The 17458-nt window shown below is 38.5% G+C and overlaps 1 protein-coding gene across 1 annotated transcript in view; it reads left to right on the forward strand.

Annotated features, from left to right (window-relative positions):
* The window catches only part of LOC594785 (ATP-citrate synthase), a 30490-nt gene that overhangs the window by 6569 nt on the left and 6463 nt on the right, over positions 1-17458 (forward strand). The window contains exons 4-16 of the mRNA XM_030997039.1: positions 6317-6408; positions 6997-7076; positions 7470-7597; positions 8482-8600; positions 9162-9372; positions 10136-10265; positions 10560-10669; positions 11155-11271; positions 12087-12193; positions 12801-12853; positions 13464-13579; positions 15870-15974; positions 16606-16829. Coding sequence (XP_030852899.1) covers positions 6317-6408; positions 6997-7076; positions 7470-7597; positions 8482-8600; positions 9162-9372; positions 10136-10265; positions 10560-10669; positions 11155-11271; positions 12087-12193; positions 12801-12853; positions 13464-13579; positions 15870-15974; positions 16606-16829 — 1592 coding nt within the window. The remainder of the gene's footprint in view (positions 1-6316; positions 6409-6996; positions 7077-7469; positions 7598-8481; positions 8601-9161; positions 9373-10135; positions 10266-10559; positions 10670-11154; positions 11272-12086; positions 12194-12800; positions 12854-13463; positions 13580-15869; positions 15975-16605; positions 16830-17458) is intronic.

The raw sequence follows: 17458 nt of genomic DNA on the forward strand, positions 1-17458 counted from the left end.
AAGTAGAGTGTCCCGCTCGAAAACCAAATTGTTTGGGAGTAATAATATTGTACTTTTCCAAGAATTTATATACACGACTATATACACATTTCTCTAAAATCTTTGAAAAATAGGAAGAATAGATATGGGCCTATAATTTGATAAATTAACATTTGATCCATTTTTATAAATAGGAATAACCTTTGCAATTTTAAGTTTGTCTGGGACAACACCAGTATTTAAAGATAAATTGATAATATCACATAAAGGGTAACATAAAATATGAATAACATTTTTAACCAATGTGATATCCACTCCATCAAAACCAGGACTCTTGCCATTTTTAAGTTTAGAAACAATAATAATAACTTCTTTTGGTGTACACGGAGTAAAAAATGCAGATGAATTATTTTTTATTACATGTTGCATACAGTCCCCAGAATTTACAAAAGAAGAAGACAGTGTATGGCCTATATTTACAAAGTATTTGTTAAAAGCATTACATATTGCTGCTGTCCCATTTATCATTGCATCATTGCACTGAATTGAACTAGGTATTACCTTCTTCTTTACACCCCTACCCAGTACTCCATTGATTATTTTCCATGTGTTTTTCATATCACCTGCAGCATTTTGAAATTTACCTTTAAAATATGCTCTCTTTGTTTCTTTAATTTCTTCAGTTACCTTATTTCTGAAATTCTTGTATTTTTCATGTCTTTCTGAAGTTGGTTTTTTAATATATCGTCTGTATAAGTAACATTTTTTATTACAGAGCTTACGTAGTGGTTTATTAAACCATGGTTTATTTTTGAATTTCTTTTTAACTGACTTTTTAATTGGAAAGCATGACTCATAAATGTTTAAAAACTTTTGCAAAAAATCATTATAGGCTTCATTAGCATCATGATTTTCAACAGACCAACATACATTCATAATTTCATAAACAAAAAGCTGTGAATTTTCTTTATTAAAATCACGTTTAAAGGCCCACTGCACTACTTGTAGCTACTTGCGCCCTCTATATAACAATCAATGCCTAATCGGTGACCATTGGTCCCCCATGATCCTCTTTTTCTTATGTTAACTGAGAGCTGAGTTGATGAGATAACCACCTGTCCAGTGACCTTGCAGGGCGGTCTAATCCCTCCTGTAAACTACGGCAGATAAGCTTTAACAGAAGCATTTTCCTTTTTTATTTGTAACTGTAGATTTGAGATTGAAAAAACTGGAAAGTGATCACTGACATCACCGAGGATAACACCTGCAAATATTTCTTCTAAGTCATTAGTCAAAATATTATCTAACAAGGAAGCAGAATGATTGGTTACACGTGTTGGAGTATGAATCAGAGGGCAGGCGCGGATCCAGGATTTCTTAGGGGAGGGGGCCCAACTTTTTTTTTTTTTTTGCTCCCGAAAATTTGAAATTCGCGCCCGGCCGAAAAGTCGCTCAGTGGGGGGGGGGGGGGGGGGGGGGGGGGGGGGGTACAGAGCACTTTTTTTTTTTTTTTTTTTTTTTTTTTTTTTTTTGCTCCCGAAAATTTGAAAAACGCGCCGGCCAAAAATTCGCTCAGTGGGGGGGGGGGGGGGGGGGGGGGGGGGGGGGGGGGGGGGGGGGGGGGGGGTAGTGAGCACATTTTTTTTTTTTTTGATCCTCAAAAAAATTTCAATTTGCACCCCCCCCTTGAGCGCCAGGGGGGGGGCCCAACCCCCAAAAATCGTAAAAATCACGTGATTTTACATGATTTTTTTCTCAAGGGGGGGGGGGGCCCGGGCCCCCCGGGCCCCCCCCCTGGATCCGCCACTGTCAGAGGGTAAATGTTGTTAAACATACAAAGATCAAGAAATTCATTGACTCTCTTGCAAGATGTAACTTTTAATAAATTTAAATTAAAATCACCCATTAAATACAATAATTTATTTTCTTTTTTTACAATATTTAAAATTTCATCAAATGATTCAATAAAAGATTGCACTGATTGGTTTGGTGGACGATAAATTACCCCTACTATAATATTCTTGGTGAAATTAGAAATTTCTACAAAAATAGACTCAAAATGAACAGTATTTAAATCTAAATCAGCTCTACTTTTAAAATCTATATCATTTCTAATATATATTGCAACTCCTCCACCTCTTTTAGCTTCTCTCCCATTACCTAAAAATGAATAATGATCAATGTTATAAAAACAATCACTCTCTTTCAGCCACGTTTCTGTTATACCTAAAAGCGAAAATTGCACATCCAAAGTATTAAGAAATATAGTTAAATTTTCAAAATTCTTATTCATACTCCTGCAATTACAATGCAAGCTAGAAAAGACACGTGAATAGTTCTTTAATTTTGTTTTACTGTAATCATTAAATTCATCTGGGGTATAAAAAGATTGGGAAGGCCCGTAATTGTATCCATTTTCATTATTCTCAGGAGACAGATATTCATAAATAGTTTATAAATCAATAGATTGTAAAGATTGCACATAACTTTGTTTCTCAGACATGCTCACTACACACATAAACAGACACACCTACAAATATAAAAATGAAAAAAATGCAACAGAAAAAAAGAAAAAAGAAAAAAAGAAGTTCAATGGAGATGTAGAGATATGAGTGTGAGGTATTGTGAATGGATATTTGAAAGCGTGTTCACTCGTCACACAACATAACTCTTATTTTTATTTTAGCTACGCTACGAGGAAACAAGGTTGCACTGACAATAAAATACATAAAAGAAAGTATTCCCTTTTCGTTATGTTTATTGGGTACTGATGAGGCTGGCCGTACACTTGCAAAGTGTAGCCAAGCACAAGCCGAAGAATCGGAATGAAAATGCATAAATGGTAAATGTGAATATTGCACGGAGATTACATAATGATCAATGATGATAATGAACATGAATAAATGCGATGTACATAAATAGAGCTTACGACAATAGTAGAAATGAAGTCGAAAGTCCAATGAAGATGAAGAGAGTTGGGAACGAAGGAAGGGGCTCACGCGATGAAATGTGCGGAGGCTTGAAGAGACGGAGATGTAACTTCGTTGTCGTGGCTGAAGAGCCGTGAAGAATCTCGACGCTGACGTCCGTGATGAAGATAGTGAAGAAATCTACCGGAGCGAAGAAACTGGCAGCTCCCAGCGGATAACCAAGCACCATATATGTCGGATCTTGATTTTAACTGTTCCACTGGGAAACTGCCAGCCCGTTGAAGACGGCAGAGAAAGTGAAGATGTGTATGTGCCGATAGAGGTGATAGGCACGGTAGAATCAAGCCCGGAGAGGAAATCATGCAGAGACGTGTTGACTCAACTGAGATGTAAGCAGGAGTTGTTGACTCGACCGAGGTGAAAGCGAGAGTGGAGAAAAACCTCGTGGCGTTGAAAATACGCGGGGTGAACAGTGCGGAACCACGATGCGCGATTGGAAAGAAATACACACGTGGTCCGAATAATGAATATAAATAAGTGGCGTGATGGAAAAATACTGGAGACATGAATGTACAATAAAAGTAGGGCGAATGTAAGTAGGGCGAATGTAAGAGCCGCTACAGAGATAAACGGCAAAAAACAAAACAAAAACAACGACAAATGTTCGATGTATTGTAAGAAGAAAAGCCACTAAGAGCCAATAAAAAATTCATCAAGAACTGAAGATCATTAAATAGAGATAAAAAATTACAGCTTCTGTAAGTCCTCTTTGCGTGTAATGAGATGCTTCATTGTCCCATTTGTAGTTGTAGCACTTACATAAATACGTCCACCTAATGACCATGCTGCTAGAACCTTAGAGTAGGCCTGGGCATCACTCAACAGTTTGAAGTTAGACGCTGTCAGGTCTTCAAACACAGATATATGAGATCCTTACAGTTTCCTTCTATTTGCGATTAGCTGTTGACAGCATTTGTAGGAGCGAAACTTTACGATGATACCCCTGCTCCTAGCCTTGTCAGCTGGAACTTTTCCTACACGGTGACTGCGATCGATGTCACTCGGGTCGAGGGTGATTCCCATTTGCCGTGCGACATCATAAACGATTTCATCTGTATTTTCTTGCAGTTTTTCCTTCACTCCAAAAATGCGTACACAGTTTCGACGCGAGTACTGCTCCAATGAATTGATGTTTCGTTTAAGGCTATGCGCTTCTTCATTACGGCTGTTAAGCTCCTTCTGAAGCGATTTGAACTGTTGATCCTGTTGATCCTTCCCATTCTGAACACCCATGAGGTCACTCTCCAGCTTGTCACATCTGGTCTCCATAGAACTCAGCTTTGTCTCTAGGTCACGTATTTGAGTATCCCTCACTTTCCCTGTTGATACAAATTCAGTGATGCAAGCTTCTTGTTGTATAAGTCTGTCTACGTCTACGTCTATGCTGGTACTCGTCAAAAGCCTTTTCAGCAACTAAAATTGTACCAAGTTAATTTCTTCTCTACGCCATCTGAAATTGCCTGAAAGAACTCCTCTTTTTCAAAAAGTTCAGCCAGAACGGCTTTAACTGTCTTGATAGACATTGTAAATTGGCAAGAGGATAATGAAAATATCAGAAGACAAGGCAAGAGCACTGCGCCGCAAGTCACGGTACTACAATGTCAATAAATACAGCAAGAGAAACAGGTGGGACAGAACAAACGATTGACGTGTAACTTTAATACAAGCTTGTAATCCGAAAAAATAAGGACCAACTCCAAACTGCTGCCACACTTGACTCCTAATATTGGCGGTTGATGATGTTTAGAAGCACTACATATCAAAAACAGTCAAATGAAGATGATGAAGAAGAGATATGAGTAGTAGAATAGAAAATTCTTGCAGCTAAAAAAACTCGTAGGAGACGTCAAAGAGCGCCATCTTTGTTATGCATGTGTGGAAGAATATCATATAATTTTTTTTCTCCCTGAAAAGCATGGCTCTTCAAATGCCTTCATATTCTAAATTTGACAAGTAACAGCTTAAAAATGAGGCCCGATTTTTATGCCACATGTTTGTGTAGTCCCATATACATCTTTCTGTGTACAGTGCTTGTACGTTTACAAAGACTGTGCCAAATTCGTTATCATTTTGATGATTCCAGAACCTTGCAGTACACACCAATAGTTATGCTACATTATCAACTTTTTCTGATCGATTCAACACCGTTTCTTTCACAATGCAATCGCATGACCAGAACTTAACCTTGTCTTTAAGTCATATCATGATTCTTTTTTTCTTCCAGATTTGAGTAGAGGTTTGTTCTAATAATTATGGCGCCGTAAACCGAAGCAGAAAAAAAAAGAATCAGCCTCCTTTTTTTCTTATACGTGTAAATAAATATAAAGAACCTGCGCGGATTCACTGAGCACTGTGTTATAAGATAATGAATTATGAAACATATTACATTATGTCATCATAAGAAAAACCTGCCTCGGTTTTGCCGCATCATATGTAAAAAAAAGCCTCAAGAATCTCATATTTGTAATTCAGTCAGTACATTTCGACGTAAGCAAGGAAGATTTCTCGTTTGTGTACAAAAATATCAATAATTACTGATTAATTCCCCAAAAGGCGCCTTCCACATTGGGGCACTATCCAGCACATATCATGAATTGTTTATTTTACTTTAGGTCGTCTGAGAAATATATATTTTGGAAAATTAGCCATTTCGTGTTTTGGAACGAATGGGAATGTTGACCAGGGCCCCGTCTTACAAAAAGTTACGATCGATCCAAATCAATCGTAAGTCCTCCAATCAATCGCAAGTTTGCAGTCCCCTATCTCTTATGTACATAGTTACGATTGATATCAATCGCAATTAAGTTACGATTGATATCAACTCTTTGTAAGACGGGGCCCTGCACTATACGTCACATTGACATTACCCATTCAGCCAATTTAAAGTGCACATACGTCTACAGCGCGTATACAAAAAGTGCACCCAACTCTGGGAGCTCCTAATTAAAAAGTCATAACAATATGACCTTGCAATTGATATCATGATGAAGATTAATTATTTATTTTCTGTTCAATGATACCCTATTCATAATATTTATGCCCCGGCTGAATGAGCACCAGGGTCATTAGACAGGGTACTTCTTTACAATGAAATATGGTTTGAGGTTACACATTAGGTTATAACTATTAATTCAGAAGCTTCCAAAGTTGGGTACACTTTTTATGGATTTGCACTTTATAGTGATTGCAACCTTCATTATATTCATAACGTTCTTATTTCTTTGGTTCTATTTCGTTTAAACCTTTACCAGGCTACTTCTCTGAGTGTTCTGCTTTCTTTTAGAGTAGTTTGTTATAAAAGTTGGATTTCCCTGTAAACTCATTCTTTTTTGTTTTGCATGGTAAAGGCTCTGAAACTGAGACTTGGACTTAAAGAGGAGTTAAGTGACGTCATTGTGAAGGATGAACTCTTGAAGAACATCGCACCTCAGAAGAAAAGGTAAATCAATGATTGGCATGCAATAGAAATACTGTATGAGACAAATAACTATGATATTCAGCGTACAAGAGGGGAATCGTTTCATCCATCTCTAGATTTATACATCTTGATCAGGAGGGGGGGGGGGGGGGGGTAGTGTTTTTCGTGGTGATATCGGCGTTTCTTTCCTTTTGAGTAATCTGGCGTAAACTATAAGTACTCAAAATGTCACTTCGTCCTTGTTTTCACGAAGTGACGGTAGTGAAGAAAATCGTAACGCAAAGTGAATGCAATTTAATACTGTCTACTCGTCAGAGAAATTTTAGATATGGCGAGGAAAACTGCTGCAAGCACCCCATCGTGGGATTTTGTCAACGTGTAGCTGAATGGCAACTGCCTGCGTCAAAAACGAGCCTTCAATATGATAATACCCCTCCCCCTCCCCATGTTGCCGAAACCATCCTCTTCATTATTATTATCACCAATGTAGTTATTATCATCTTGCTTATAATATCAACATCGTCGTCTTTGCCCGTGTCAATGTCGTCATCATCATCATTCTCACCATCATTAAATTGATCAGTATATTTCATTCTTCTTTGTATGCAGTATCGTGGCCAGCTTCATTGTGGATCTCGTCAAGATGTATCAAGATCTGCATTTTACTCTCCTAGAAATTAACCCCTTGGGTAGGTATTTTTCTGTGATGGCTTAGTGGCCGTCTTCAATAGATTTCTGAAAATTGGACTTGGTGTCACATCACACTTTTCAAACTACAATTGCTTACATCGAGAACATAATCACATGTAGGATACACAGTAAACATCGAACTTTAAACAAAAAATCAAGAGAAGCAAAGACAAGATTAACAAATTAACATGTTTACAGCAAGAAATAGGTAACGAACATGAACTGGGAAACTGCAAAAGAACCAAATGAAGGTTCTGTCGAGGCAGTCCCCAGCCTAATAAAATACCTAAGTTTGTACTGATAAACACTTAGAAAAGCATAGTGACAGTAAGGCATAAAAGTTATAAAAGTTTTAAAAGTTTGGATAAATGTATTTCCTCCTGTTCTTGCAGTTGTTTTGGACAAGGTGTATCCGCTGGACTTGGCTGCGATGCTAGACACCAAAGCCACACCTGTGTGTAAGGACAGATGGGGCCGGGTGGAGTTCCCCCCGCCTTTCGGAAGACTGCCCAGTGAAGAGGTAAATAGTTACCATAGCAACTGCTTATGATCCTTGTGACTTTGTTTTGTTTGGTGTTTGTGTATATGTGTAGAAAAGGAAAATCGTAAAGTCATCTGGGGTGATTGGTATTTCCCTGGATAACATCATCTCAAATAAGGCAGGATCACAAGCAATTATCTACTCCTGGCGCTGCCTGTGGTTAAAAAAGAAAAAAACAAAACAAAAAACAAAAACACAAAAACAACAAAATGTTCTGATAAGTTACCAAAAGATACCTTTATGTACTTATCTTTTCCACTGATTGAATTCTGTATTTGGAATACCTAATGCTTTTATGTCTAGGAATGACCTCACTGCTTTAATGTAATACACATACGCAAATAATGGATCTCATGACAGCTTGAAGTATGATGAAATTCAATATAATAATAGTTCTTTGAAACGACGGATAATATTGTTTGTCTCCAATCTTTTCATTTCATTTCATTTGATTCCATTCGTCATAGCAAAACAAACATTGATATTTACAGATAAGTAAAGAACATACAAACAACATAACGAAAGATAAACACAAAATACAATTATATATATATATATACGAATGAGGAAACTGCCAAGAAAGAACATTGAAGTATAATGTGGTGCTGGTCCCTTGTGATATGATAAAGACTGTTACACTTATCTAACACATAATTCAGTTTAATACTTCGTTTAAAAAAATGTATGAGGAATTGAATTTTTGCGACAATGGAGAATAATTTTGTTATCAGCATATTTAATACACGAGATCAGATTAGATGATAATTTTATGCACAAGTCATTGACTATACAAACAAAGAATGGTCCCAAAAATGTTCACTGGGGCACTCCACAACTCAAGTTTTGTACATTTGAATTTTTAGGAGCGATTTATTTCGGAGCTGGAGATAGGAACACCAGCCAACGTGAAACTGACTGTCTTGAATCGAAAAGCACGAATCTGGTCCGCTATCAGCGGTGGAGGAATCTCTCTATTGCTGGGGTAAGTTCTTGATTTATGAACAAGATGTTTTTGTTGTTAGTGATTATGGTCTACAGCTCATTCTTTGAATCAAATAAATCAAGCCCAGTGACTGAAAGTACTAAATCTTACAACTTACAATTTTGCCATTAACTGAGAAAACGAATCATTAAGTATTGATGAAAGTATGAAAAAACCCAGATAGACTGATGTTCATGTTTAGGTAGAACAACTAGAAATGAATGAAACGATTCCACTCCTGTACGCCGAATATTATAGTTATTTGGCTTATACAGTATTTCTATTGTTGCAGTTGTTGTTGTTGTATGATATTGTTTTCCGTAAGATTACTTACATCACGCGGAAATACCGACAAAGCATGATAAATTCACTCTGACAAACAGAGGGAGAAAGAGAGAGAGAGAGAGAGAGAGAGAGAGAGAGGAGAGAGAGAGAGAGCGAGAGAGAGAGAGAGAGAGAGAGAGAGTTCAGTTGAATGTAGATGTGTTGTTCTTTATGCGGCAAAATCTCATGACGCAAACTCTTGAAATAATAATTTAATTTTTGTTTGGTTGCTTTTAGAGACACTGCTATGGTACACGAATGCTCTCATGAGATAGGTTGCTACGCTCAGTTCTCTGGCCCATTGAATCCAACACAAATGTACGGCTTCACTAAGACAGTGCTAGATTTGATGTTGGCAGAGAAGCACCCGGATGGAAAAGTACTGGTGACCGGCAGTCAAGCAATTGACGTCACAACACTTGTAGCCAATAAGATTGGACCTGGCGCAGTACGTACTTGTAGAAATCTTCTCCGGGCTTTTTCTTTACCTCATCTCATCAGATTATGCTTGTTTTGGGTTGATTTGGTTGGTTGGTTGGTGGTTTGATTGGTTTGATTTACCTGACTACCAAGAAAGCATGTTTATGCTTGTAAGTAAGCAACAAGGGAACCGACGGCGGCTCTAAATCCTCTCTGAGAAACTGGGTAATAAGGATAAATGGCTTACCAAATTTAGGGTAAGCCACTAGGTTTCGAAACCGGGACCTCCAGGTAAAAAGATCACTGCACTATACCTTTGTGCCATCGCGCCTTAAAAATACTTAAACATACTTATAACGATGTACCTATAAAAAATGACGTAACAACTTTAATGACGACGTCATTATATTTCATGCATGACTCTCTTAGGGGAGGGGACGTGGAGGGGAGGGTAGTGAGGGCTCACAAGACAGAGCTACCTCTGACAAACAAATAAAGAAAAGGACCTCACATTTAGGTTTCTTTTAAGTTAAAGATATATCTTGACAGGGAAAAACAAAGCCCCCGCCCCCGTATAAAAATAATGATAAGAATGAAACAATTAAAACAATCTAAAACCGATAATAATCAAACAAACAATTAAACTTATTTGGTCAAATATCTGACAAAGAAAGAAAAAAAAACAGAGAAAAGTGGGTCTCAGAAAAGGAGGCGGGTAGTTTACGGGGTATATTTGTCCTTTTAAATCCAGGTCTGTCTGGTGACATTCTTTGTTGTATTGTTATTTGCAGGGAATGATGAACGCACTTGAGGAATACAAAGACCAATTGATCAAGCACAAAGTATCGCTGTATATCAGAACTACTGTCGGCATCGTCGGTGCTGAAAATGAGAAACTTCCACGGACCTTGGCAAATCTTGGTAGTTATTGATGATTTTGATGTTATGTTCTTTGTTTTGTTCCTTCCTAACATACAACGGCAATCCAAATATTCGTACAATAATAGTGCCGTTTTCCTGTTAACCTCTGCACAAGTTTACAGTACAATTAAACTTGTTGGGTCAGTACGTAGTGTGCAAAAACAGCAAAGAAAAAATGAAGGGATTTCAATATCAGCTGCACGATACTAATTTCTGGTATGAATACTATTCCCCCCACCTGGATCCGTCAATGCCGCAAAACGATAATTCTTTTTCATATGTCGAATTTGTTAGGTATCCCTGTGTATGTGTTCGGAGGCGAGGTACCAATTTCCGACGTTATCCGTTATGCTCTCGGCAAAGAGGTGATCCCGAAGAACGTCAATCACCCACGCATCTACCGGGTGAGTTTAATAATCATAATAATATCATTTTAAAATTTGACTGAAATTAATCTTTATATAAACTATTTAATCACATTATATGATCATAATAGAACAGACATGTGAATTAAAAATGAGAAAAAACAATACCCAGGGATTTCAATCCAAGCTAATTAATATGCCTCATCTTATAGAACTGTTTGGTTATTATGTGGATGGTATTTTCTGTCCGTCATATTAAACACAACGACGGAACCATTTCTTTTTAAATCGTTGCAAATAATTTGTAGTTTATTTGTGGATTTTCAAATCTAAGTTCGGAGAGGAATCAGGTTGAATGATCAATAATGGCAAGGACGGAACTGGAAGTGTAATAACGTACCAGGCAATTCTTCCATTAAATGTCACCATTCTAAATAATGACGATTACGTTTAATGGCAATGGTAATAAATACTTATGATTTCATGGAAGTTTTTCTCTCATTGACTCAATCCTTATCTAACAGAATGAAAGACAAACACCGCCACGTACCAGTAAGACTGCAATTAATGGTTTCACTGACAGAGAAAACAACGATATTATGACTCTATCACCAGACGCCATCTTCAACCCTAGAACAATGGTAAAACCATGGACCTACTTTTTTTCTTCTCTTTTCTCTCATTTTCACACTAAAAAAATTACAAATTAATTTCAATATTTCATAAATTGTCATATTACATGATTTGTAATGCGATTAAAAATACATACATGAATCAAGTCTTTTATATTGTTCATTAAAGGAACATAAATCAAGAGAGAAAAGTTGATGTGTTCCATAATCATGATAATAATCGCGATCACAACTACTTTAGAAAAATCATCTTCGAGGCATATACGGTGTTCCTCAGGGGCGGATCCATTCGGCGGCAGGGGAGGGGGCCAAAGAGGGGGCCCAATTAGTGAGAAAATATTTTTCGGCGAAACAGCCAGCCGGTGAATAAGCGGAGGGTGGGAGGGAGGGGGGGGGGGGTAGTGAGCACTAACTATTTTTTTTTGCCCCCGAAAATTAGAAAATCGCACCCCCCCCCCTTTGAGTACCAAGGGAGGGGCCGTCTTCTTTTTTTTAACAAATAAAGGTACAATTAACGTGTTTTGGGACCCCCCCCCCCCCCCCCCCTGGGTCCGTCACCAGTGTTCCAATGAAGCGAGTGCGGAGGAGGCGGCTAGAAGCGCAAGCTTTTCCTTTCATCATTACAACAACGAAAGTATAACTTCTGAGACCATAAGAAAAAAAGGGAATTATCTACCTTTTTCATTATGAATATGCAATTAAACAAAGCAAAATTGAAGAAAAAATCTCCCGAATATAGGTATAAAGTTGTCTCTCTCATATTTCTCCTCATTAGACTAATGCATTCATATTTACGATATTCTCTTGCTACCTTCGTAATGTAGGCAATCGCTATTGGCATGTTCCCAAGCGCCATACAGAACATCATCGGGTTTGATTTCGTATGCTCCCGTACACAACCTTCCATTGCCGCGATTGTCCGACCAAACAGGTATGATGAAACGAATGGGGAAAGTATTAGCGATTATACATTATTCCTCATATTATTTGTTTGCTCTAAATTGAGTAATTTTTATCATAATAAGCACCATTAGTTAAACCGTATTTATATAATCATTATCCTCATCATCGTCGTCATTTTTATTATCAAAACAATCATGTATTTACTGAGAATCGGAAATCATATGTCCTGGAAGAACTATTGAAGATGTGCAAACTGATAACAATGGTTTATTAATGCTACGGTCACAAAGGTTCGTACGAACGATAATTTCGTACAAATCTCCCTGTTTTTCCATTGTCTTCCCGAATTTCCATTGTTTGAAATGGTTCGTTCGTAATGGCATTTGTGACCGAGGCTTTAATGATTAAAAAAAAGAAGATTTTTAGGCAGTTTGATAGGGAATCGGACTTATCATTATTGTTGATTATAGTGGTTTATATTTACATTAGGATCTCCGTAGTCTTTGCAATTGTGTTATTTCATTGTTTGTCTTAATTTTATACACAATGTATCCAGTTGAAATCAAAATTACATTATGTCATCCCAATCAGACTTTTGGATTTCATTTATTTATTTTTTGTATTTTACTTTTCAGCAAAAATTGTGAGGAAACGTATTCATGGGGTCAAGACGTTATATCTATACCAGGTAAGACGCCGGTCACACCACCGAGATAAACACCAGCCCGAAAAAAGACCGAGAAAAATTACATTTCGCCAAAATGGCTAAGAATCGGTCGGTTTAGAGTTGGTTCGGGGTCGGGTTGGCGGTGTGACGCGGGTATTTGATCAACATGTACACTCTTGACATGCCGGCACAGTATTGCCATTTTAACATCCATTTTTATCTGTATTTCATAATTTCATATTTCTATGCACTAAAGCTGAATAGTTATTCACTCTCTAGAGTTATTAGATCATTAAATCATTTTGTTTTGTTAAATATCACACTTTAATATACAAGTCAGTCAAAATCGTTTTATCAGCATAATCTGCATGACTATTTTCAAATGTGCTCATTTCATCCCGAATTTCAAAATGTCGCTGTTCATTTGTATACTTACATCAAAAGAAAGCATTTCGTTGTTAAAAGGAGCCTTATACTCTTCATTTTATTTTCTTCTTCTTCTTCTTTATGATATTCTTCTCTGTCTTGTTTACATACTCACTATTTCATATAGACGTACCTTTTTTCCCCCTTCATTTCTCTCCTCTTTATCTCTCACTCGTTTTTTTTCCTTTCAACTTATTCCCTTCAGTGTATGCTAGCCTATACGATGCTGTCAACAACCATTGTGACGTCACAGTAGTTCTCAACCAGGCGATTGGCCCGGCTGGTTACACATGCGCACTTCATGCACTCAGCACGCCACAAGTATGTAGTGTTACTATTAAATCGTTACAAAATATGCTAAAACACTACCTGAACATACTCATTCTTGACGGAAAAAAATGCGGTTCAAGGGTCATGGGTATAAAATATCCATTCAATATTGTTTAAATATTGCCTTCAGAGGTTTAGATGGCAATACTTCAACCTAAATTCGCAAAAACAGAAATGTATGCCCAAATGTTCAATGTTGAAGTGCATTAGCGATATCTATCCAGGAAGGATCGATATGATAATTTACCAAATATATCATTTAGTAGGCGGTTTGCGGAAAAATTTGTATCATCGCGTGTTAGTCAAAACATATTCTGTCACATGATTGGTAATAAAAGTTTCCATTTCATTTTTTAAGAGGGGGGCGTTTCCAATACTGGTCTATACCTGAAACGCGAACGAAACGTTGATAGGACTCCTATTTCAGACTTCTAATCACGCAATACCAGGGGCAACTGTGGCATAGCCCGGTTCTAGCCGTTGAGGGACCTCTGGCATAGTGCGGGGGGGGGGGGGGACCACACACTTACTGTCAGGACTCATTACGTTGACTAACTGCGAACTAACATGGCCATTAATAGGGAAAAGATTGTGGGAGGGGTCCTGTTATCTTCTTTCCCACTCCTTTTTCCTGCTCTCTACCTTTTCACTTCCCCCCACTTTCGGCTGAAGGACTCACGCAACCACGCACTGTTTATAACCGTTGTACAGTACTTTTACCATTGATATCCATGTGCCATGTACATGGACGTCTACGCGCCTGTTTTTTTTTTTACCTGCAATTTTATCATGAAATAAATGTAAAGGTAGAGTGGATGGTAGATATGTGCGGGTACCACTAAATAGTACGGCATTTGCTTCCGGGAATTTGCTTAGTCATGTATTGTGGCGTAGCTAAGCTCGAATGAAAAAGAAGAGAAAGAAAAAGAAAGGAAAGAAAAGGAAAGTACCCGCTCTTACATGTTACGTGCAGGCCTCGCGGAACGTTTTTCAAAGTGTGTGTGTGTGGGGGGGGGGGGGGGGGAGGGGGGAGGGGGGGGGGTCTAATGTATTAACGATCAGGTGGGGCAAAGCGAGCGGAACGTACATTTGTGTAGGATCCAGGGGCAAAGACCCGGCGGGGTTCAAGGGGCGTAGTCCCATGAAGCTCAGGGGTTTTAGGCGTTTAATAACGATTAGGTGAGAATCCATGGGCCCGCCTTAGGGCCCGCCTTAGGGCCCCCTTATAGGGTCCAGGGGGCAGAGCCCCGAAAGCTCTGTGGTTTAGGCATTTAATTACGGTCAGATGGGCATATTTTGATACCTTATTTGTGACACTGGCATGCACGTCACTAATTGGAGTGGGGTTCAGGGGCCCTCCCGAGGTCCCTTGGTCGGGTCCAGGGGGCAGAGCCCCCGGAAGCTCAGGGAAATACCATACCATTTCAGCAACATTTGTAAATCAGTGGTATCGAATCAGAAATAAACAATGTTTGAATTTTTCAGGGGGTAACTGCCCCCAGCCCCCCCATCATTAGCCAGTGCGAGGGAGCATAGTGAACGAGAGGGGTGAAGGTGACGGAAGTGACTATCCCCTCACAGGATTTTGAAGTTTTGTGGCATTAAAAAATTACATGCCTTAGCAAAACTATAGTATAAAAACAAGCAATATACTTTTTCACACTTCACCTTTCTACACTACTTGTACACTTTGAAGGATATTATGCGAGGGAGCGAGAAGATTTTTTTCTTTCTAAACGCAGCTCTCTTGGGCCCTCCATAGCCTAAATTTTGTTGCAGTCTTTAGTCAGTATTTGCTATACACTTTTTGTTGTTGCACTTTTTCAAATTTCCAGGGGGACGATCTCCCTAAAAATATTGAGGTCGCCGCCCCCTGTAGCGTGAGTCTATAGATTGAGAGGGGGAGCATTGGAACGATGGGGGAGGGGTGCGGGAGATGTTCCAGGTGTCTTCTTTTCTCTTCCTTTTCACTTTCTCAATTACTCTCTTCTCACTATTTCTTTCTTTTAAAAAAAAAATCTTTCTCCACTCGATATGGAGGGGGCGGCACGTGCTCCCTGTCCATTGAAGCAACGTCATTGTATTAATGTACGCCTTTCCTTATTCGTCTCTCCTTCTCCGTCTTTCCTTTTTCTTTTCTTTTTCTTTGTATGTTTTATTAGGGCAAAAAATGAGAATCACATATTTACAATATTCGATGATATAAAACAAAATACAAAATGCAAGACAAAAATATAACGATTGTATTTCATTATAATTATTTGTTCTGACCCTCACTTAGATTCGCTGCATCTTGATGATGGTGGGTCACATCAACGAGCAACAAACCCGGGAGCTTATCGGCCTAGCCAGCAGGAAACGTGTCCTCATGATAGGACCGTCATCGGTACGTAGCGGTGGCTGGTTTATTCACAAGAATTATTTAAAACTAATACTAGCTTTCAAATTAAATTACTAGACGAAAGTGGTAATGCAGGGGGGGGGGGGGAGGTGGTGACACTCGTGACACTGGTGATGATGATGGTGTGGTGGTGGTAGTGATGAAACTGATGGTGATGATGGCCACCCCCCCCCCCCTCAATTTACTTTTTGATTAAAAAAAATTAAAAAAATAATTTATGGGACAACAAAAATAAATAATATGTGCTCCTCCCGGCTTATTCAGCGGCTGGCTGAGTCGTTGTGAAATTTTCGGCGCGATTTTCAAATTTTATAACACCCCCTTGAAAGAATCCTGCGTACGCCACTGGCCACGATGATACCGCTGATAATGACAGAAATAAATTCCAGGGCCCGGGGCCGGGGTATACTGTGATATACTGTTATTCGGCAAAACCCCCACTGCTCTCGGTACAGTTAAAGCTCCACTAAAGTGTTGGGAGCCCCCAAAATTGTTGGCAAAATTTCACTTAAACTTTTTCATAATGTGAAAGAGGATGTCATTTAAGATTTATTCTGTCTGTATTCACTGCTATTCTTTGATATAACCTCTCTCTCTCTCTCTCTCGTCTGCACAGTTCAAACACGGCCTACAGGTGAACGTCATCAAGCCAGGCTCGTTCCGATGTAATCTCTTCGGTGACATCGGCGGACCTTTACCCGATCTTGTTGAGCTGAAGCTCTACCGCCAGGGCAGTGTGGTGTATCTCTCTCGATCCGGTGGACTTTCCACCGAGTTGTGTGTCTCCATTGCCAGGAACTCGGACGGAATCTACATGGGCATAGCACTGGGAGGAGGAAGGTATTATTAGTCACCTTTTTCCTTTTGAATTAAAGCCACAAAGTCATCTGTTTCCTTTTGTGTTACCTCATAATTCGCTGACACCAAAGTTGGTTGAATAACCAAATTTGGTCTCCCAGGCAGATAAACTGTAATCAGTGTATTGAAACAGTGTCAATTTTTTAAAGAAAGGTTAAGAAATACCTTTTAAATGAAAATGTATAACTAGGATTATTTTTTTACATAAATGCCTTTTTTTGTAATAGATTTGTCTGGTTTAATTCTATATATTGAAGTTTTGTGTTATTTTAATCTTTGTATTTCTATCTCATTTTAGTATATTCAAGTAACTTTTTATGTAAATGTTTTTATCTTTGGGAATAACCTTGATAGGCCATTGGCCTCTGTTCTTCCCCACCACATTAGGATTTAAATTGAAGATGTTTCATTCTAATGTTTGTTATTGTATATATATATGCATATAAATTGTATTTGTGTTTTAAAAAAACAGATGTGGACATAAAACTTGAACTTCTTCCACCTGGAAATTACTCCAGCGTGCCCTTTTATCTCGCGGATAAGGGAAAGTTTATGATGATGAAATAACATAAAACAGTACTCATGAAATAAAATAAAATCGACTGGTACTG

The sequence above is a fragment of the Strongylocentrotus purpuratus genome, unplaced genomic scaffold (assembly GCF_000002235.5).
Source record: "Strongylocentrotus purpuratus isolate Spur 01 unplaced genomic scaffold, Spur_5.0 spur5_scaffold_4, whole genome shotgun sequence".
NCBI classification, from domain to species: Eukaryota; Metazoa; Echinodermata; class Echinoidea; order Camarodonta; family Strongylocentrotidae; genus Strongylocentrotus; species Strongylocentrotus purpuratus.